Genomic DNA, 22,546 nt, shown 5'->3' with positions numbered 1-22,546 from the left:
CTCCAGGGTTATTGCCATACTCACAAAGTGAGGATGGTCCCAAGTCACCATGGGGAACATTACTTCTCTGTAGGCTGTGACACTTTCCAGGGCATATAAAGCCCATGAAGAAGTGAGATATTTGCTTGGAAGAGAGCATACCCACGGAAGACAGTGGAAAAGAAAAAAACAACGGGTAGAAACTTGACAATAGTGATGTCAAGGTGTATTAGTTACTAATTGCTGTGTAACAAACTATCAGCAAACCTAGCAGCCTAAAACAAACAAACAAAAATATTATTTAACAAAGACAGAGTCAGGAATAAGAAAACTGGCTTGGCTGGAGAGTTCGACTCAGGGTGTCTGATTAGGTTGCAGGAAAGATGTCAGCCAAGGTTTTAGTCATCTGAAGGCTTGACTGGGGCTGGAAGATCTGCTTCTAAGATTGCTCACTCAGACCGTTGGCAGGAAACCAGTTTCTCAGCATGTGGGCCTCTCCACAGGGGTGCTTGAATATCTTTATCACATGGCAGCTGGCTTCAACCAAGTGAGTGTTCTAAGAGCAAGAAGGAAACTGCAATGCCTTTTATGACCTGGTCTCAGAAGTGTTCACCATGTAACATACTCATTAGAAAAAAGTCACTAAGTCCAGTCCATACTCAAGAGAAGGGTAATTAAACTGCCTCTCTGTATCAGTCTGTTCTCACACTGCTAATAAAGACATACTTGAGACTGGGTATTTATAAAGGAAAGAGATTGAATTGACTCACAGTTCTACATGGCTGAGGTGGCATCACAATCACGGTGGAAGATGAAGGAAGAGCCAAGTCACATATTACATGGCAGGAGGGAAGAGAGCTTGTGCAGGGGAATGCCCCTTTATAAAACCATCAGATCTCATGAGACTTATTCACTATAATGAGAATAGCACAGGAAAGACTTGCCCTCATGATTCAATTACCTGCCACTGGGTCCCTTCCATGACATATGGGAATTATGGGAGCAACAACTCAAGATGAGCTTTGGGTGGAGACACAGCCAAACTATATCATTCCACCCCTGGCTCCTTGCAAATCACATGTCCTCACATTTCAAAACCAATCACGCCTTCCCAACAGTCCCCCAAAGTCTTAACTCATTTCAGCATTAACTCAAAAGTCCACAGTCCAAAGTCTCATCTGAGCCAAGGCAAGTCTCTTCTGCCTATGAACTGTAAAATCAAAAGCAAGTTAGTTACTTCCTAAATACAAGGGGAGTACAGGCATTGGGTAAATACAGCTATTCCAAATGGGAGAAATTGGCCAAAACAAAGGGGCTACAGGCCCCACGCAAGTTCAAAATCCAGCAGGGCAGTCAAATCTTAATGCTTCAAAATCACCTCCTTTGAGTCCCTGTCTCACATCCAGGTCATGCTTATGCAAGAGGTGGGTTCCCATAGTCTTTGGCAGCTCCACTCCTGTGACTTTGCAGGGTACAGCCCTCCTCCTGGCTGTTTTCATGGGCTGGCATTGAGTGTCTGTGGCTTTGCCAGGCACACAGTGTAAGCTGTCGGTGGATCTACCATTCTGGGATCTCGACGACGGTGGCCCTCTTCTCACAGCTCCACTAGACAGCGCTCCAGTGGGGACATTGTGTGGGGGCTCCCACCCTACATTTCCCTTTTGCACTGCCCTAGCAGAGGTTCTCCACGAGGGCTCTGCCCGTGCAGCACACCTCTGCTTGGACATTTAGACATTTCCAAACATCCTATGGAATCTAGGTGGAGGCTCCCAAACCTCAGTTCTTGACTTCTGTGCACCCACAGGCAACACCATGTGGAAGCTGCCAAGGGTTGGGATTTACACCCTCTAAAGCCATGACCCAAGCTGTAGCCTTGCCCTTTTTAACCAAGGCTGGAGTGGCTGGGATGCAAGTCACCCCAAGTCCTGAGACTGCACAAAGCAGCAAGGCCCTGAGTCTGGCCCATGAAACCATGTTTTCCTCTTGGACCTCCAGGCCTGTGATATGCCCTGGAGACACTTTCCCCATTTTCTTGGTGAGTAACATTTGGCTCCTCTTTCCTTATGCAAATTTCTGCAGCCAGCTTCAATTTCTGTTCAGAAAATGGGTTTTTCTTTTCTATCTCACCTTCATGCTGCATGCTTTCCAAACTTTTATGCTCTGCTTCCCTTTTAAACATAAGTTCCAATTTCAAACCATATATTTGTGAATACATAAAACTGAATGTTATCAGCACCCAAGTCACCTCTTGAATGCTTTGCTGCTTAGAAATTTCTTCTGCCAGATGCCCTAAATCATCTCTTTCAAGTTCGAAGTTCCACAGGTCTCTAGGTCAGGGGCAAAATGCTGCCAGTCTCTTTGCTAAAGCATAACAAGGGTCACCTTTGCTTCAGTTCCCAACATGTTCCTCATCTCCATCTGAGACCACCTCAGCCTGGACCTTATTGTCCACATCACAATCAGCATTTTGGTCAAAGCCATTCAGTGAATCTCTAGTAAGTTCTGAACTTTCCCACCTCCTCTTATCTTCTTCTGAGCCCTCCAAACTGTTCCAACCTCTGCCTTTTACCCAGTTCCAAATTGCTGGGTAACAGGCAAATTGTTAAAGTGCCAAAGTGCCAATAGTGATGTCAAGGTGTGTTAGTTACCAATTGCTGTGTAACAAAGTATCAGCAAAGTTAGCAGCTTAAAACAAGAAAAAATTATTATTTAACAAAGGCTGAGAGTCAGGAATGAGAAAACTGGCTTGGCTGGAGGGTTTGGCTCAGGGTGTCTCATTAGGTTACAGGAAAGGTGTCAGCCAGGGTTTCAGTCATCTAAAGGCTTGACTGGGGCTGGAGGATCTGCATCTAAGATTGTGCATTCACAGACTGTTGGCAGGAAAAAACAGTTTCTCACCACGTGGGCCTCTCCATAGGGCTGCTTGAATGTCCTTATCACATAGCGGCTGGCTTTGTCCAGGTGAGTGATCTAAGAGCTAGGAGGAAACTGCAATGCCTTTATGATGCTGCCATGTTGATCATGTAACATAGCACCCCACTCCCAGTACCAATTTACTATATCAGTCTGTTCTCATGCCGCTAATAAAAACACAACCAAGACTGGGTAATTTATAAAGGAAAGGGGTTGAATTGACTCAGAGTTCCACATGGCTAGGGAGGCCTCACAATCACGGTGGAAGATGATGAAGGAAAAGCAAAGTCATGTCTTACATGATGGCAGGCAAGAGAACTTGTGTGGGGAAATTCCCCTTTATAAAACCATCAGATCTCGTGAGACTTATTCACTATCATGAGACCAGCACAAGAAAGACCTGCCCCCATGATTCAATGACCTCCCACTGGGTTCCTTCCATGACACATGGGAATTATGGAAGCTGTAATTCAAGATGAATTTTGGGTGGGAACAGAGCCAAACCATATCACCTTCTTAAAGATGAAGTTTCCAAGAATGCATGGATGTATTTTAAAACAGTCACACATGGTGTGTGAATTGGTAGCATTGTCTTTAGTAGTGCAAGTTTATTTTTCAAAAGTTCAAAACTTGACTCTCATACAAACATATAGTGAGCATGTGTCAAAGATTTACTATTTTTCATAAGTGAGGGAATCAGCAAGATTATAAAGCTAATTATCAAAAGATAGTTCAGGGAATGGAGGTTTATACCATCAGTCAATAAATAAAGGCTGAAATAGGTTGGCTAAGTTATGTTTTTAAAGACAGCTTTATGACTTGTCAGGCAATAAAAGTGCACCCTTTGGAGTTATCTTTTCTATCAGACAGGAATAATGTGTAATTTATCAATGTTCTCTTAGTTCCCAGCTAATTTCACAGAGTCTGGGACCTAATTAGTAAGTCAAGCAAAGGGATAGGTCCAGAGAGAACTTATTGTTGGTGAGGACTGTTTGATAATGTTTTCATATGATATTGACAGTGTACACAGTCATCCTGTCATTTTATTTATTTATTTATTTATTTATTTATTTATTTATTTATTGAGGCAGAGTCTTGCTCTGTCATCCAGGTTGGAGTACAGCGGCTTAATCTTGGCTCACTGCAACCTCCGCCTCCCGGGTTCAAGCGATTCTCATACCTCAGCCTCCTGAGTAGCTTGGATTACAAATGTGCACCACCACCCCGGCTAATTTTTACATTTTCAGTAGAGGTAGGGTTTCTCCATGTTGGCCAGGCTTGTCTCATTTCATCTTATTTCAACTGCCATTTCTATTTGGTCAATTTGTAATTTAATAATTTTGTACAAGGCAGTTTCTACATTAATTTTATTTTTTGAAAACTGTCTATCTTATTAGTGGCATTGTGAAAATCATAGATTATTTTCTGTCTTTTGAACAACTTGATATTTTATTTATTCTCAATCACCTGTAGGACCTCTTGGCTCATATGTCTGAATACCATTTCTTTAAAATGTATGCTTTAACAATAAATTATTAATAAATACTTATCCGTGTTATTCAAGATATAATTAAATTGTTTTTTGTGCACTGACTCTTACTTTTATTTCAGATCCATCACAGAGAGTGCATGGAGGTATTTAAACTGCATTAACTGTTTCACAATTACATATTATCTTATCAATTAGGTATTCAGGAAAGATCACTTACAGAATTATAGATGGCATGAGCTAGATTTTACTTCCTAAGGAAATAATCAGATACATGAGCAAAGATGTTAATACAAAGATGTTTGTCACAACATGATTTTCAATAGCAAAGAAAAGAGAAAAATATATGAAAGACAAATAACAGTGGATAAATTTCAATAAATAATGTTACAGTGATACAATTAAATACTATACAGCTATTCAAGCATGTCATCATTCATATTTAGTATGGAAAGATATTTTGCTTTTTTGCTACATGAAAAAATGAGGTTGGAAAAAGTACAGGTTTTGTGAATCTGTTGTATGAAAGCTGTCTATAGTTACACGTGTATGTGTGGGGAGGAAAAAGTGTTTCATTGGTTTTCTGATGGTGCACTCAGAAAAGACAAGTATTCACATTTTTCATTGTGGCTGATCTGGATTTTCAGGTTTTTCTACAATGAACATGTAGGTTGAACATTCCCTAAGCAGGAGAGTCCCACCTCCAGTATCTCCTGTAGGCCTGGCAATGGCAGGCAGGAAAGACAGAGGAAGGAAGGAGGGAGAAGGGAAGGAGTGAAGGAAGGAGTGAAAAAGGTAAGGAAGAAAGGGAATGAGGGAGGAAGGGAGGAAATGGGGAGGGAAAGAAGGAAAGGAAGGGAAGAGGGAGAGAGGGAGTGAATGAAAGGTGGAGAGAAGGAAGAAAGGGAGAGAGGCAGGGAGGAAAGAAAGTCATGCCTTCCTTGAGCTGCCATGGGCACTGACTCTTAGGGTCTGGAAGCTCCTGAGATGCAAAAGCCGAATGCTCACAAAGAGCTGGAAAGCCTCAAGGAAGTTCTTCAAAATTGCTGGAAGGAACTGTCTCCAGAAGCTTCCCTCCCCACGACAGATAATGAGGAGCAAGTGTGTCTGGTGACTTAGGGTGGTATGAAATCACGCTGGGAATCCTGCTCCTCCTCAGGTCCTGGCAGTTTCAGGGCCCCTCCCTAGGCCTTACTTAAAAGGCTGAGGCATCTTTGCAGGAACAAGCAGACTCCACAGTTCCTGCCGGGAGAAAGGAACATTCTGAGGTATGCTCTGGGGCGCTGGTGGGGCCGGAGCTGTCTCCTTATCCCAGACCCAGAATCTGCTCTGTGGAAGCTGTTCACATGCTGGGGGGCTTGGTGTGGCTTCTTGCTCCCCAGACCCCAGCCAACTCAGCCTCTCTCTCCATGATTTTCTGTTGTTTATTCCAAAATAGGGGAGTCTACACCCTGTGGAGCTCAAGATGGTCCTGAGTGGGGCGCTGTGCTTCCGGTGAGTGTATGAGGCCCTGGTTGGGAGGTCCTCTGGGGGAAGTGAGTTCTGGATAGACCCGTTGTCCAATTCTGAGCAGGAGGGAGGAAGGGAGGGACAGCCATTGCAGCGGGGAAATTGTGACCAGCACCTCACTACTCTTAGAGAAGTTTTCCCAGCCTTTTTCAAATAAGGCCAGGACTGGGGCAAGCCATCTCACAAGGGTTCCCTGACGCTGAGGGGGACAAGTGAACCACCCAGTCTAGAGCTGCAGCCAAGTCTATCCAAGGTGGGAAAGGGAGCCAGGATCCCAGCTCAAAGCTCTGCCATTGACCCCCAGCACAGCGAATTAATGTCAGCTCACCCACTCTTTGCCCCTCATGCCCTGCTGCTCTTTGGGGATAATAATAAAACAAAACCCATGACCATCAGTCAGTCTGTCCACCCACTGGCATGTACCAAGCCAGACACTCTGCCGTGCTCTGGGCTTTACAACAAAGGATGAGAGTGGTCCTTTCTCTCAGTCTAATAAAGCACTTCCCACAATGTGTTCTATGGGACTCTATTAGAGGAGGCCCATAGAGGCATCCAGGAGATGCTTTACACAGTAGAGCTCTCTGATCAAGTAAGTGCAGGGAATTCTCCTTTCTACATCCTCTCATAAGAGAACCACAGTACAGCTCAGCATATGAGTGACTCTGAGACTTTCTGAAGTAAGGCAACTTGTTGAATCACATTTAGCCACGCATTGACCCAGTTTTTATACTGCCTCCTTTTCCCCCATATAACTTTTGGAGAAACCCACTTTAGGATACATCTTCCTCCTCATAGGATGTCAGGAAATCAACTGAGTTCATAGATGAGAAACAACTTTGAAAAGTAAAATAAAAGAAATTTAAATTGAAAGAAACTCCTCACTTAGTAAGGAATATATGGCCAAATAGAAATACATGTATCTTGAAGAACTGAAGAATCAGGCTTTAATCTGGAAGAAGCTTGGGTGTTATCCAACCCATCATCTTAGTGTAGCAATGGGGAGGCTCCGGCCCAGAGTGGGCGAGAGAGTTGTCTGCTGCGACTCAGCAGCACTGGAGGCAGAGCTGGAGCAAGAACCTAGGGCTCTGACTCACCGTGCAGCTTTTCTTCCAATAGGAGATGGGTTGGGGCAGAAAAGGTGGAATAGGGTGAAGAAGCAAACCACAGACCCCAGTGGGAGACTGTGGGGTCATCCTCCTGGTAGGGCATGAGCCCAGCAGGGCTGGGAGAGAAGGCTGTGCTGTTACTTCTGGCACAGTAGGAAGAAAGAGAGACAAAATGCCTGAGATCAGGGTGTTCTCTGGACGGGAAGGCATGCTGGAGTGTACGCCCTCCCCCTAATGTAGTCCTCACCCCTTCCTGATGTTTCAGAATGAAGGACTCGGCATTGAAGGTTCTTTATCTGCATAATAACCAGCTTCTAGCTGGAGGGCTGCATGCAGGGAAGGTCATTAAAGGTTGGTGATGAAACATGACCCACTTTCCTTGGTCTCTATACACTCTGAGGGGAGGGGGCCTGAAGAGGGCTTAGAATAGTCATACAGGTGAGCACAGGCCTACAGAGCCCAGGCATTCGGGCAGCACAAACCAGCCTCTAAGCAAAGGCAAATAAAATACCACACCTCTCAGCAAAGGGAAGACACAGGCTCTGGGGCCACCTGAAGCTTCTATGCAGAAGTGGGAATGTTTTCCAAGAGGCTTGTCTTGTCATTCCCTTACAGGTGGATTTAGGTCAAGCATTGCATTCCCTGGGAGCCAGTACCAAGCAGAGAACTAAAGTAAACTCTCTACACCTTTTTTCCCATATGGGAGTCAGTTTCTGCCTCTCCACCCTGGGTCCCCTCTGCTCTCTGAAGATCCTCAGTCACTCAGAGTGGGAGGGACCCAGAGAACAGGTGGCATTGTTGGACCTCCTGCTTGCTCACTCTGCCCCACGCACTGCAACAGGTCCCTCTCTAAAATAGTTCACACCTGCCCACCTGGCGCACATTTGCTGAGCACGGATGCCAGGTAGATATTCAGCTAGGCCATATGTGTATGTGTGTGCTTACTGGTGTATGTACGTGTACATGGAGGCATATATGTGTAAGCATATGTGTGCATGAATGTATCTGTGCATAACCATGTATGTGTGAATGCAGGTATGAATGTGTGAGCATGTGTGTATATGTATATGTGTGCCTGCATGTATCTGTGTGTGTATTTGGGGTGTGCATATATGTGTCTGATGTATGTGGGTGGTGAGGGGATGTACAGAGAGGAATGAGACCCTCTTTTGCTCTCAGCAGCCTCACAGGGTGTAGAAAGTTGTCCAAACAACTCCAAAGGGGGGCTCATCAAGACAGGCTTCAGAAAAAGGCCTGAGACCCAACGGACCTTTTTAAAGGAGGGGGTTGCATCTATTTTGGGGTATAGAGGCTTGAAGATTTGACCCTGAACTAGAGGGTGGGGTGGAGGTGGTACAATGTGCTTCCATGCCTTGATGTCCGCTCTGGGCCAGTGGACAGGAGAGGCCATGTCATGACAGCTGCTGAGAGGCCTCCCTTCTGCCCAGCCTGGGGGCAGGCCGTCTCACAGCAGTCCTGTGCCCCAGAGCCCAGGCCAGTGGCAGAAGGAGGGAAAGGCATCCAGGGCCCTGATCTGGCCTCCTTCCCACAGGTGAAGAGATCAGCGTGGTCCCCAATCGGTGGCTGGATGCCAGCCTGTCCCCCGTCATCCTGGGCGTCCAGGGTGGAAGCCAATGCCTGTCATGTGGGGCGGGGCAGGAGCCGACTCTAACACTAGAGGTGAGACTTGGGGCATCCTCACTGGGGACTGAGCCACAGATGCTGAGCCCACTGAAGCTGGGCAGCCCACAGCCCTGGTGCTGTGGGACACCCTGGCGGGATTCTGTTGATGGCAGCTCTGCCTCCTCCCTAAGGACCCTGGCCAGCCCTCCCTCTGCCCCTGCTTCTGCCCTCACCTGCCCTGCCCTCCTCTGCCGGCAGCCAGTGAACATCATGGAGCTCTATCTTGGCGCCAAGGAATCCAAGAGCTTCACCTTCTACCGGCGGGACATGGGGCTCACCTCCAGCTTCGAGTCGGCCGCCTACCCGGGCTGGTTCCTGTGCACGGTGCCTGAAGCTGATCAGCCTGTCAGACTCACCCAGCTTCCCGACAATGCCGGCTGGAATGCCCCCATCACAGACTTCTACTTCCAGCAGTGTGACTAGGGCAATATGCCCCCCAGAACTCCCTGGGCAGACCAGCTCGGGTGAGGGGTGAGTGGAGGAGACCCATGGCGGACGATCACTCTCTCTGCTCTCAGGATCCCCACCTCTGACTTACTGGGCACCTGGCCACCTTCTCTTCTGGTTCCCAGTTTGGGTAAATTCTGAGATTTGGAGCTCAGTCCATGGTCCTCCCCTGCCGGATGGTGCTACTGCTGTGGAACCTTGTAAAAACCATGTGGGGTAAACTGGGAATAACATGAAAATATTTCTATGGGGGTTGGGTGGGGGAGTGGTGGGAATCATTCCTGCTTAATGGTAACTGACCAGTGTTACCCTGAGCCCCACAGGCCAATCTGTCCCCAGTTGAGCCTTACAGGATCAGTAGCTCTCCACATGAAGTCCTGTCACTCACCATTGTGCAGGAGAGGGAGGTGGTCATAGAGTTAGGGATCCATGGCCCTCGGCCCAGCCCCACCCCCTTCCCTTTAATCTTGACACTGTCATATGCTACCTTTTCTATCTCTACCCTCATCCTCTTGCTGTGGGCCTGAGGAGGTGGTGATGTCACAGGAAATGGCTCGAGCTCAGAAGATAAAAAATAAGCAGGGCATGCCGATCCTTTTCTAAAAACCCAAGATACAATCAAAATCCCAGATGCTGGTCTCTAGTCCCATGAAAAAGTGCTTGTGACATACTGAGAAGAGCAACTTACAAAGTGGCATATATTGCAATTTATTTTAATTTAAAAATACCTATTTATATATTGCTTCATAGTAAAAAGGTCTGGAAGAGTTTACTTCAATTGTAGCAATGCCAGGGTGGTGGCAGTATAGGTGATTTTTCTTTTAATTCTTTTAATTTATCTGCATTTCCTAATTTTTCTACGATGAAGATCAACTGCTTGTATAATAACAAGAAAAGAAATTAATCTTGAGGTAACCAGAGTAGACATCATCTCTGATTGCCCTCAGCCTCCACTTCCCCAGAGTTAAATTCAAACTGAATTGAGCTCTGCTGCTCTGGTTTGTTGTTGTAGTGATCAGGAAACAGATCTCAGCAAAGCCACTGAGGAGAAGGCTGTGATGAGTTTGTGTGGCTGGAATCTCCTGGGTAAGGAACTTAGAGAACAAAAATCATCTGGTAATTCTTTCCTAGAAGGATCACAGACCCTGGGATTGCAAGGCTTGGGATCCAGTCTCTAAGAAGACTGCTGTACTGATTGAAGAGTGTCCCCTGCAAATTCACATCCTTCTTGGAATCTCGGTCTGTGAGCTTATTTGGAGATAAAGTCTCTGCAGATGCAGTTAGTTAAGACGAGGTCATGCTGGATGAAGGTAAACCTAAATTCAATATGACTGGTATCCTTGTATGAAAAGGAGAGGACACAGAGACACAGAGGAGATGCAGGGAAGAAGACTATGTAAAGACGAAGGCAGAGATAGGAGTGATGCGGCCACAAGCCAAGAAACACCAAGGATTGTGGCAACCATCAGAAGCTTGGAAGAGGCAAAGAAGAATTCTTCCTTAGAGCTTTTAGAGGGATCACAGCTCTGCTGAAACCTTAATCTCAGACTTCTAGCCTCCTGAATGAAGAAAGAATAAATTTCGACTGTTTTAAGCCACCAAGGATAGTTGGTTTTGGCAGCTCTCGAAAATGAATACAGCTGCTAAAATGATCCCTGTCTCCTCGTGTTCACATTCTGTGTGTATCCCCTCCCACAATGTACCAGAGTTGTCTTCGTGACTAATAGAATATGGCAGAAGTGATGGCCTGCCACTTCCAAGATTAGGTTATAAAAGACACTGCAGCTTCTACTTGCGCTCTCTCTCTCTGCCACCCACTGCCCCCCAGTCTATCTTGGCTCACTCGCTCTGGGGGAAGCTAGCTGCCGTGCTATGAGTAGGCCTGTAAAGAGACTTATGTGGTAAAAAATGGAGTCTCCTGCCCACAGCCACATGAGTGAACCTAGGAGCAGAGGCTCTGTGAGATAATCAAAGTTCGTTGTTCTAAGTTGCTCAGTTTTGGTCTAATGTGTTATGCAGCAATAGATAACTAATATGCAGAGAAAGAGAAACAAATGCATTCGTTTTATTATTGCAATTTTTTCCAATACTTTTAATTTTCTTTCTCACAATGAACAACTATCCTTCATTCACCCAAATATTCTATTTAAAAGCCAATAATACAACATTTGTTGAATCACCTGGTTCTGCAAGGTTGAGATCCTCTAGTCTTATGTGCCAGGAATCGACTCCAGTGTCCCCACCCAAACCCTGGGGAATGGGAGCAGAAGCCAGAGGAGGAGCCCATATCTGAGCCCCAGGTATTCCACCTGCACCTCGCCTGTCGGACCAGCTTGGTAGGTTGAGAGTCCACTGAGGCACTAGCAAGGAGGTGGCCGGGACAGACGGGGCTGCCTCTATGGGCCTCGCCAGCTCCAGCCCAGATTCAACTGAAGTCCTCAGGCAACAGGCAGCACAGCTCCTACCCCAGGCCTCTCAGGGCTGCCAAGAACATGAGCTCTGGATGCCAGGCTGTGTTTCAGACCCTGTTCACACTCTGTTTGTCCATGGGCCCAGAACTTGTGTTGTTTTGCTTTTGGGTCCTCCATCCATCCTCTCTGCCTAGATAAATCTCTCATCTTTCAATACCCTGCTAAGATGTCACCTCCTCCAAGAAGCTTTTACTGAGTTGAGACCCCCCCAGCTCTCTGATCTGCCAATGTTTTGTGCACACCTCCCTGCACTGTAGTACCTTAACTTGGAGTCTGTGGACCCTGGGATGACCTTAAGGTTAGGGACGTATAAGTTTGTCTCTTAGCACCTTGCATAATGCTTGACACATAATGGAAACACAATGAGTATATAATGTGGAAACTATTTCTCCACCCTGGAATATTCTCTCCCTCTTCTCCACCCATCTAAACAGGCCCACCCTTAAGGGAGCAGCTTAAATTCCACCCCATTCTTGAAGGTTTCTCCAGCCTGAATTTGTTGCTTCCTCATTTGTAGAATGACAGAACTCAGAAGAGCTTTAGCCAGGATGAGCCGACAAAAGTCAGTAGTAAAAGGAGGAATATAAAATGCCTCCTTCAGGAATGTACGGGCTGGACATCATGACCATACAAGTGAAAAAGAGTTAGTGGCTTTGGATTTCTGCAATTTTGTTATAAATCACTGGTCTGGACCTGTATTTACAGAGATGCAATACTCACATCATGCGGGGTTTGTACAATTGCAGACACTGAGGAGCAGAGAATGTTCCAAGGTCAGGCTGTAGGGAAGAGGCTACAATGTGGGAGGTATTATCCTGAAAAAAGCAATGCACAGGGAGCCCTCTTCAAGCACTTAAAGGCTTTCCACTTAGAAGAATATGCTTGTTCTGTGTAATTCGAGAACACACAAGCAGAACCAATGGGTGCAAATTATGTGGAGGCTGTTTTTCCTATATGATCCCCATATTTTAACCACAAAGACCACAAACATTGGTAGTGCTTCTTCAAGAGGTTGTGTGGTCCCTGACCCTGGAGGTGTTGAGGCAGAGCCTAATTAACCAATTTCTCAGGGATGCCATAGCACAGATTTCTCCAATTGGAGGGAGACTATGATTCCATGTCTATGAGATGGAGTTTCACTCTGTCGCCCGGGCTGGAGTACAGTGGTGCAATCTTGGCCCACTGCAACCTCTGCCTCCCAGGTTCAAGTGGTTCTCCTGCCTCAGCCTCCTGAGTAGCTGGGCCTACAGGTGCATGCCACCATGTCTGGCTAATTTTTGTATTTTTAGTAGACACGAGGTTTCACCATGTTGGCCAGGCTGGTCTTGAGCTCCTGACCTTAAGTGATCTGCCTGCCTTGGCCTACCAAAGTGTTGGGATACAGGCGTGAACCACCACGCCCGGCCTAAAGTCCTTTCAATTCTAAGATTTTTTTTGCCCAAGGAGCTTCTCTGACACTATTGTTTCCAACATGCCCTTGGCCCACAGCTTAGAGAGTCTGGTCTTCTTAATTATCCTTCCAAGTGTTTATGACTTAGTTCCTCAGCTAGACTGTAAAACTACTTAACAACCGGGACTGTGTATTGAATGTCTTTGTCACACAGCAGTGTAAATGCTGGGTAAACACTCATTGGTTGCCTGACATAGTAACTCATGCTTTAATTCTTCCTATAGAAGGGTAAGAGATTGGGAGAGTGGAAGAAGAATGATCACTGGCCTCAGAAAGCAGACATCTGGTCCCATTTCTGCCCATCTTTTCTCATTTCTCATACTGTAGGCATCTGAGTCTTAGACCCACCTATCCTACTTCCTCAAGAAGTCCTTGGTGGAACTTTGCAAATGACCAAAGAGGAAGAATTACAATAAGGTTGTTAGTTTCCAGAGAACATTACACCTAAGCTTCTCCACCCTTGTGATGGAAGGATGGATGGATGGACGGATGGATGGATAGATGGATGGATGGATGGATGGATGGATGGATGGACAGAAGGACAGAAGGGTGGATGGATGGATGGATGGATGGATGGATGGATGGAAGAATGGACAGATGGGCAGATAGATGGACAGATGGGTGGCCGGGTGGGTAGATGGATGGATGAATTGAGTCAAGTAATGTCAATTAGAGACCTGAGTGTTCTTTCCTGTGTGCTCTGCTCACACTGCCATATTTCCCATGGCACATGATGGCTGCTCAGTCTCAGGGTGAATCTGAGGTCAGTATCTTTGCAGTTGGGTTTCCTTAGATGTTCTGTCCCATTAAGCCGGTGCCAACTAATTAAACCCACTGAAAAGCAGAGACTCCCTTCTCATCTTTCCAAACAGAGCCACACTCACAGTGCTATCAGCCCCTTCTCTTACTCTGGTTGTCTGGCCACAGCCTGGATTCAGCCATCAGAGTTCATTCTGTCCTTGGGTTTGCCAGACATACTCTCTCTTGCATTCACCAGCTCTTCAAGCCTAGGATGGAGCCTCGCGGGGCACCAAAGATGTCTGACCCCAGCACTGTTTATCTGGCTGCAAACCCACTAATAACATAGTCAATGACAGTAGGTACAGAGCAGGGGCCCCATACCTTGTTTCTGCCAAGGCTTTATGGATGACTCTCTCCCCCTTCAACAAGTGCTCATTAATATTCCCACCATCTTATTATTCATACTGTATCAAAGACGTTGTGAAATCCCCAGGCTCTTCTTCCTTCATGTCCTGCAGCCAATTATAGAGATTGGTGCAGGCCTGACCCACCCTTACCAGAGAGTATAAACACAGTGCAATGCCCTGGAGAAATCAGTTGGAGTCTCCAGGGATAAGGGTTCCAGGCACCCAGGATCTGCAGGTCAGTGATGGACAGGCAGTATTCTCTCTCTCTTTTCTTTCTTTTCTGCTCTCTCCTGTCAATATCTCTGATAGGCCCTCTATCCCTTCACTCCTCCTGGCAAGCTGTCTAGGTAAAAAGATATTCCCCTCATAGAACATGGTGGGACATCAAAAACATTTAGGAGCACATAAAGGGATTTGAGGAGAAGGAATAGGTTAAGCCAAATCAAGATTTTTTAACTACTTAGAACTACTGACTTTAGAAAGTCATCTCAAAAGAAACCATCTGGGCCAGTGGTATTCAAACTGTGGTGGAAGCTTAAGAGTTGTTTTTTCTTTAATTTTTAAAATTTATATATATATATATATATATATATATATATATTTATTTATTTATTTATTTTTTGCTCCTTCGGAGCTCCTCAGTGTCTTCTTTGTAGGCAAGAGAAATACTAGCAGGTCTCCATTGCTTCCTGTGTCAGCAAAGCAGGTGCCCTTTATCCTTTATACAATCATTAGAATTCTGCATAAAATTGTATTGTGCAACTTAACACAGTTTTGAAAGATAGCTTACTCAATCTTTCCATCCAATGATAATAAGTTGAAGGCCCAGGGATAAAAGGTGGCAAGATAAATTGGTAGCAGAGCTAGGTCTAGGACTCAGCCTTTCTAGTCAATGTCTGCTGTGTGTGTTTCTATGTCCTGGCCGTAAGGACCAGGGTATTTCAATTAGGGTGGTTGGAGAGAGCTTCAAGTGAGTTGTAAGCCATGCTTCATGACTTCAAGATCTTATTAACTTTTATAAGGGAAACGAATGTCTTTATGTACAACAATAAATAATACAGTAAAATTTAATAGGAGCTCAGAGTAGAGTTACAATAGTAAGGGAAAGATTCATTAAACTCTGACTCATGGAATTATAAATAGTTTGGCCTAGAAAGAACCTTCATAACCACATAATCTAATCCCATGAATTTATAGATGCTGAAACTGAGGGTTGGAGGTTAAAAGACATAACCCCGTATGTCTAAACTGTAACTCCGCACTGGTAATTAATTTGATAGAACTAGATACTGAACCCATCTATATTGATATCATCTCCAGTGATCTTAATATCAAAAGATCTGAATGGATGACAATGAGAGGGGGTGACTTTTGAGGCAGGGAGAACAATGGGACACCTGTGAGTATCTCCACTGAGAAGATAAGAAAGGAATTATGTTGCCAGGAGGCATGGTTTGGTGTCCATGGAGAAGTGAGATGCTATCACACAAGAAAATCAGCGTCAAATGGTAGCAAAATAGTCAATCACTGTAGATTCTAGAGCTGGGCAGGGATGTGGTGAAAAAAGCCTTTAGAATGTGGGTGCAGATTCCTCACATAGGTTGGAATGAATGAAAGGTAGAAAAACCAGGAATACAAGTACAGTAGTAATGGTGATTAAGAACACAAAGTTGTATTTTAAAGAAAGAACCTATAGGGACTTGATAAGTTAGACATTGAGTCAGGAGAAGTGGGAGATATTGTCAATGAGTCTCAGGTTTTGAATATCACTGGTGAGAAGAATATTATGACAATGAAATAGATGAAATTGGGAGGAATGTGTGGGCTGGGAGAAGATAATTAACTTAATCTTAAATATATTTGGTTGGATGTCAGCAGGATGTCCAAAGTGAGCTGTCCTGTAGGCTGCAGGAGGTAAAGTGGAATGTGCAGTCTGCATTTGGGAGGCAGTAGCCCAAGATGATCATTGCAGCTGTAGAAGTCAATGAATTGCAGCTTCATATGATGTGAAATAGAAGTGCTTAGGACCTTGTTAGCCTTAGGGGTGGTCCCAGAAGGAGGTGAAATCTACAATGGGAGAAAGAGGTGTGAAGGGAGTCATTCAATGTCAAGGGTTCCAAGGAGGCAATGACCAAATATCAAAGGAATCAAAAGAATCTTTGGATCTAGCTCCACAGAAGTTAATATTGGTCTTGGAGAGAACATGCCACATAGATACTGTGCAGGAGAATGAGGGGAGGATAGGACAGTGTGCTGTGCAAAAGAACGTGGGGAAAGCCCAAGTTTAGTTGGTAGGGGTACTTGAGCCAGGACAGGTGAATTGAGGAGGTCTGAGAGCCAGATGTCATGTCCAGGGAGAAATGAGAGGAAGAAAAGAGGGACACAGACTGAAGTTCAGTGAAAAGTCACTTGAGGACAATAGGGAGGGGAAGCTTTGGGGATGAGGCATGTGGCACATTAGGAAGGACTTGGCACACAGCAGAGGCTCAGCACCAAGACCCAGGCTCTCTAATGGACCAGACACTAGCTTCCTACTCCTACTCACTTCATCACAATCTATCAGAACCCAGGCAGAGGGAGCTGAATAGGGGAGCCTTTGGGAGAGACACTGTACATTCTGACTGTTGCCAGAATGGGAGGTTTCTAGGGCCCATGGGATCCAGCCGGACTGGACCAGCACTGAATTTCTTCCAGCTCTTTGAGCTGACACTGACCCAGAGTGGGAGTCATCAGCTTGCTGTCCAGCTTCACCCAGGGCCCTCCACTTAGTCTGCCCCACCTAGATCTGGGCACAGCTACCACACTGCCCACTGTCCTACTGCCACAACCAAAGAAGCCCCAGCGGTTTGGCCAAGGGGAGCCCATCACCAAGTGGGCTTACATTGAGACCATGATGCTGTTGAGTTATCTGCACTGGGGGACTGTCTGGTCCTTTAGGACTCAAAGTGCTGGCCAGCAGGAACCAGCAGCATTTGACATCACCTGGTTGCATATTTGAAATGTACAGTCTCAGGCCCCAGCCCAGGTCTGAAAAATCAGAATCTGTATTTTAACAAGAAAGGCTTGTTATGTATTAATGAGTGTGAAGAATGAAAGTACACCAGTTCCCAAGCAGCCTGGCTCATTGCTGGAATCACTCTAAGTCCTACTGAATTAGAACCTTCAGCCCAGGAAACAGTAATTATACAGAGTCCCCCAGGTGATGCGGATGGGCAGGTACATTTAGGAGCAAATGACTTTAACTGAACACTTCATTTAAAAAATGTTGAAACTGACTTGATACTACAAAGGAAATTTATGTTCATTACAGGAAAATTGTTGATATGTTTAAAAAATTAGTCATGAAGCCATAGGTAAGTGGTGTAACAACACGAGTAACATTTCTATGTATGTGTCTCTATGTGTGGATTTAAATGGAATTATAATGCACATTGGATTTATAATCTGCATTTTTCACCTAATATATTTTGAAAAATTTTATGTGATAAAACAGGCTTCTACAATATCTTTAACAAACACATACATCCTTATTTATTGAATTTTATCATAATTTCTTAGCCAATTACCTATTACTGAAAATTTAGATTTTTTCAACTTCTCACTACTGTAAAAAATTATGCAGTGAACATTTTTGTAAGTAAACATTTGGGCAATCCATTATTTTCCCTAAGAGTAAGGGAAACACATGCAATCACAAAGTATACAGAATGCTTTAAGACTTTGATTCACAGTGTCAATGTCCCTCCAGAATTTGCACTTGTCAGTCCCTATTATCCTTCACTCTAAGTCTCAAAGTCATACCCCAAAGACTGGGGAGAGAAAATGACTTGTCCAAAGTGACAGTGGCAGACCCAGTACTAAAAGCCACCTTGGCTATAGTCCTGTTTCTGGAACTTGAGTGCTGAGGTGGTTGGAAGCTGTGCCCTCAGCACCCACCTGTTCCTCCTCACCTGCCCCCGCAAGGTCCCCCAGCATTACTCTATTCCTCCCTGATCCCTATTACTTTCTTCCACCTGCCTTCTTCCTTTCTCTTCTCTCATTTTCTGCTTTCTTATATTTTTTCTTCTCTATTCCCTTCTTATTTGGTAAGAATCAGATCCACTCGGTAAACCTCAGCCCTGGTCGTACTTGCATTACTTTCCTGAGCTAATTTCCAGCTTCTGATTAGCTCTGGGTTTAATTCCATGCTAAATTCTGGACTGGCCTTTCCAATGGGTGATCATTTTAGGGAAGAGCTCTAGGACAGGATAACCCATTGGGAAGGAGCAGAGTCATGTGAAGCTGTGTGGCCTGGCATTTACACAGGGCCACTATCTTCACTTTAGATTGTTCGCCCTCAAAAACACAAGTGCCATTTTTCATCTGGAACAGAATGGGGGAGTTCGGACGGGCTGTTTTCAGCAGTCTTGGCCAAGCACTTCTAGTCGCTAGGAATGATGCTTTCCAACTCTCTGGGGGGACCCCACCAGCCTCACTGCTGCTGGAGACCCCTTCTAGTTGTGCTCTCTTCTTTCACTCTGGGCTCTAGTTATCTAACCCTTGACTAGTTATAGGGGCGGGGGTGTGTTGCCCCGTTGACCCAAAGGGCAGTGGGACTAGGTTTGAGCTGGGCTTATCCTCCAACTGTGAGGGAGGCTACAGCACACTCCACCCCACTCTCAGGGCTGGGAAGTGTTGTGGCTCAGCTATTTGGGGAAACTGTTTTCCGGTTTCTCAGAACCAGCTCAAGCACACACGTTCCAGGCTCACACCCCTGGTGGCTGGACTTGCTCCCGGATAACCTCAGTCAGGGAGAAGCAGAGCTGCCTGGAGCCTGCTGGGTTGGTGGAAGCCTTGGTGGATTCTGGCAGGCCAATTATAGGTGAATGACCTGGGGGACCCGTGCAGCCTGTGGCTGAGTAGTTCTGAGCCCCAGCATGTCTGCCCCTGGCTTCACCCAGCCTCCTTTTGTAACTGCCCTTCTCTCCTCCCCATCAGTGAGGACCAGACACCACTGATTGCAGGAATGTGTTCTCTCCCCATGGCAAGATACTACATGTAAGTTGTCCTGGCATGTCCCTGCCTTCCCAACCAGGGGGTCTGGGGATCACGTGGGAAGAGGAAAGGAATGCTGAGTCAGAGGATGAGGCTCCTTCTCACCTTAGAAATTGCAAGTGCCCCATAATTAAGCTTCATCATCACCACAGTAGCAACAGCTCTTTCCTGAATGTCTGCAAGATGCCAGCCAATCTACTGCCTCATCTCGGTCCCAAAAAGTCTATAAGGGAAGTGTTATTAACCCCATTTTACAGAGCTGGAAGCTGAGGCTCAAAGAGGGTAAATAACTTCCCCATGTCACATAGCTACCAAAAAGCAGAGCCAGGAATCAGACTGCATGTCCTCTGTGCTGCTCCATCGCCTTTCTGAAATCTCAGAAACAGTTCTGAATCTCAATGACAGCATCTTGATGGTGGTCCCTGTGGCCTTTACTCTCAGTTTGGGCTTCTAACACTTACTTACATTTCATCTCATTTGAGATTTGCATCTTTCCTTATATTTTACTACTTTGTTGTCTGTGATTTTGTCATAAGCTCCTTTGAGGAAGGAGGTGAGGCATAAGAAAAACAAAGTAGGACTCTGGGATGCATTTTCTCTGCTCCTCCCATGGACCCTGTAATGTCCAGTGTTGTGTCCTGGACAAGGTGGGTGGGGAGCAGTCCTGGTCTCAAGGAGATGACAGCCCAGCTGCGAAGCAAGACACATACATAGGAAGCACACAAATGACAAAACAGATGTCAGCGCTTCAAGACAACTAGCCTGGGTTCTGGTCTCCAAACAGAATGCTGCTGGCGTGTGAGTTGTCACATCTGGGTTGTCAAGGTGGGAGGGGAAATGCCAGTTAGCAAGCCCAGGATCTTTTTGGAAGTTTATTTTTATTGTGCAAGTGAACCTGCTTTAAACATGTACAGTCATTAGCTAAGGGTACTATCATGAGCTGCTATTGAGCTAGAAAAAATCTCCTGGAGGTGGTGGAATTGGTCCAGAGATTCCGCCCTAAAAGGTTAATGAGAGCTCTCCAGCCCTGACAGCGGCTGACAGGCATCTTTGAAATCAGCCAGGTGACTGAGTTAATAACCTGCATGACTTTAAAGTCTTTAAAATACCTGAAAAGCAACTCACACTTCAGTATACACTCAATTAATCCCCGTACTAAAGAGAATAAACATTTATAAACAATTAGGGCAGGCCCAAAAAATTTAAGATAAGGTTCACTGTATCCTAAAGTCGTCTGAGCCGCACTAAGAAATTTCTCAGGAAGCCAGGAACATTTTCTCTACCCCTCTGTCAGAGGGCATTGGCTCTCCATTCTCCTCTGAAGGCCTCCCCAAACCATGACAAGGCAAGAAGCACAGCCTCTGAAAAGCACGAACACGGGAGACCTTCCTTGCTTTAAGGCTGGCCTGGCCTTTACCTGCTCTTGGGAGTGATCGTTCCCCTCTTACCACCTGTGAAGGAGAGAAAATCCCCCAAATGCTCAAGTTGGTGATTCAGAGCATGGAGGTGGCAGGGCTTGGGGGCCAGTGGTGCATAAAGGGAGTGGGCCATCAGCACTGTCATACTGTTTCAGAATTAAATATGCAGACCAGAAGGCTCTATACATGAGAGATGGCCAGCTCCTGGTGGGAGATCCTGTTGCAGACAACTGCTGTGCAGGTGAGTGAGCTCCACCCCATGCTCCATCTGCCATAGGCTCTCCCTTCTCTTCTTCCTTTTCCTCTCTAGCAGAGGGTCAGCAGCTGCCCCCAGTGACAGTGAGAAGGGCCAGAGAGCAGCTGTGGCCTCTAATAGTTAGGGGGCATGACTCCTGCAGACGTCCTGGCTCACCCTCCAGTCTGCATGCAGGGCCAGGCCAGGTGTGCCCATGCTCAGTTCCTTCCTGCCTGAGCCTTTACCTGCCAAGAGCCTGCAACTTGGGGCTCCCTTGTCCCTTGCCTCTTCTCTCTCTTCCCTCCTAGAGAAGATCTGCATACTTCCTAACAGAGGCCTGGACCGCACCAAGGTCCCCATCTTCCTGGGGATCCAGGGAGGGAGCTGCTGCCTGGCATGTGTGGAGACAGGAGAGGGGCCTTCCGTACAGCTGGAGGTGAGAAGCCTCTCCCCATTCTAGCGGACACTGCAGACCTGGCCTGGCCCCTGGGATGCTCTGGCATCTTTGTGCCTATCTGTGGATTCCCAGCCAGGTCCACATGTCCTCCTCCCTCAGGTTTCCACTGTCTCCCTCTGCACCTAGCGCCAAGAGTCTTGCCCTCTAGAATCTGCAGAAGGCAGTCCCTTGGGTAAAAACCAGCCCTGTCAGGTCCTTCTTTGGCCAAGCCCCAGAAGCCCCCAGGGCTAACACCTCCATCAGCGCCCTCATTCTGCAGCCATCCACCTTGCCCCCACAGGATGTGAACATTGAGGAACTGTACAAAGGTGGTGAAGAGGCCACACGCTTCACCTTCTTCCAGAGCAGCTCAGGCTCCGCCTTCAGGCTCGAGGCTGCTGCCCGGCCTGGCTGGTTCCTGTGTGGCCCGGCAGAGCCCCAGCAGCCAGTACAGCTCACCAAGGAGAGTGAGCCCTCGGCCTGTACTGAGTTCTACTTTGAACAGAGCCGGTAGGGAGACAGGAGGCTGTGTTTCAGCCTGGGGCCCCCAAATCAAGCTCATTCCGCTCAGGGTCTATGGTAGGCAGAATAATGTCCCCCCATATTTGTCCACATCCTACTCCCAAAATCTGTGCATATGTTACCGTACATGGCCAAAGGAGTTTTGCAAATGTGATTATGTTAAGGATCTCGAGATGAGGAGACAATCCTGGGTTATCCTGGTGGTCTCAGTACAATCGCAAGGGTCCTTGTGAGATGGAGTCAGGAAGGGAGAGTCAGAGAGAGACTGAAAGATACCATGCTTCTAATTTTGAAGACGGAGTCAGGGGCTTTGAGCCAACAAATGCAGGGGTTTTTAGAATGTGGACAAGCCACGGGAAAGGGTTCTCCTCTAGGGGCTGCAGAAGTAACACAGCTCTGCTGACACCCGGATTTCAGCTCAGCAACACCTATTTCAGACTTCTGACCTCCACAACTGTAAAATAATAAACTTGTGTTATTGTAAGCCACTAAGTTTGTGGTAATTTGTTGTAGCAGCCATAGAAAACTACTACAGAGCCTCATTCGATCCTGTGTCCAGTGTTTGATGCAAGAGACTTGGTGAGTTCTGAGAAGGCTACCCGCAGCTTCTTCTCCAGTCCGTCTGCTACGGAGCCTCTAGAAACAACCAAGAAGCCCCAGGCAGAACTCAGTGTCCTCTGCGCAGGGACAAAGCCTTGGGCTGCTT

General features: G+C 46.3%; 2 protein-coding genes across 4 annotated transcripts; both read left to right on the top strand.

The window, feature by feature from the left end:
* The first annotated feature begins 5,070 nt into the window (after positions 1 to 5,070).
* Positions 5,071 to 11,177, top strand: LOC105471780 (interleukin 36 receptor antagonist). 2 transcript variants are annotated; one of them, XM_011724498.2, is made up of 5 exons: positions 5,071 to 5,176; positions 5,820 to 5,875; positions 7,262 to 7,347; positions 8,549 to 8,676; positions 8,878 to 11,177. In XM_011724498.2, exons 2-5 carry the CDS (start codon positions 5,847 to 5,849, stop codon positions 9,100 to 9,102), a joined length of 468 nt encoding a protein of 155 aa, XP_011722800.1. In that variant the 5' UTR covers positions 5,071 to 5,176; positions 5,820 to 5,846; the 3' UTR covers positions 9,103 to 11,177. The 2 variants fall into 2 exon arrangements, with proteins under 2 accessions (XP_011722800.1, XP_011722798.1); XM_011724496.2 differs by lacking the exon at positions 5,071 to 5,176 and adding an exon at positions 5,426 to 5,649.
* A 3,206-nt stretch (positions 11,178 to 14,383) lies between these two features.
* LOC105471779 (interleukin 1 family member 10) lies at positions 14,384 to 22,324 on the top strand. Of its 2 annotated transcripts, XM_011724494.2 has the most exons (5): positions 14,384 to 14,430; positions 19,173 to 19,232; positions 20,803 to 20,888; positions 21,191 to 21,318; positions 21,620 to 22,324. In XM_011724494.2, the coding sequence occupies exons 2-5, from the start codon at positions 19,201 to 19,203 to the stop codon at positions 21,830 to 21,832; spliced, it is 459 nt and encodes a 152-aa protein (XP_011722796.2). In that variant the 5' UTR covers positions 14,384 to 14,430; positions 19,173 to 19,200; the 3' UTR covers positions 21,833 to 22,324. The 2 variants fall into 2 exon arrangements, with proteins under 2 accessions (XP_011722796.2, XP_011722797.2); XM_011724495.2 differs by lacking the exon at positions 14,384 to 14,430 and having other exon boundaries at positions 18,781 to 19,232.
* Positions 22,325 to 22,546: the final 222 nt, after the last annotated feature.

The sequence above is a fragment of the Macaca nemestrina genome, chromosome 13 (genome assembly GCF_043159975.1).
Source record: "Macaca nemestrina isolate mMacNem1 chromosome 13, mMacNem.hap1, whole genome shotgun sequence".
In the NCBI taxonomy this organism is placed as follows: domain Eukaryota; kingdom Metazoa; phylum Chordata; class Mammalia; order Primates; family Cercopithecidae; genus Macaca; species Macaca nemestrina.
Note: the sequence above shows the minus strand (reverse complement) of the source record. Positions and strands in the feature narration are given on the sequence as shown.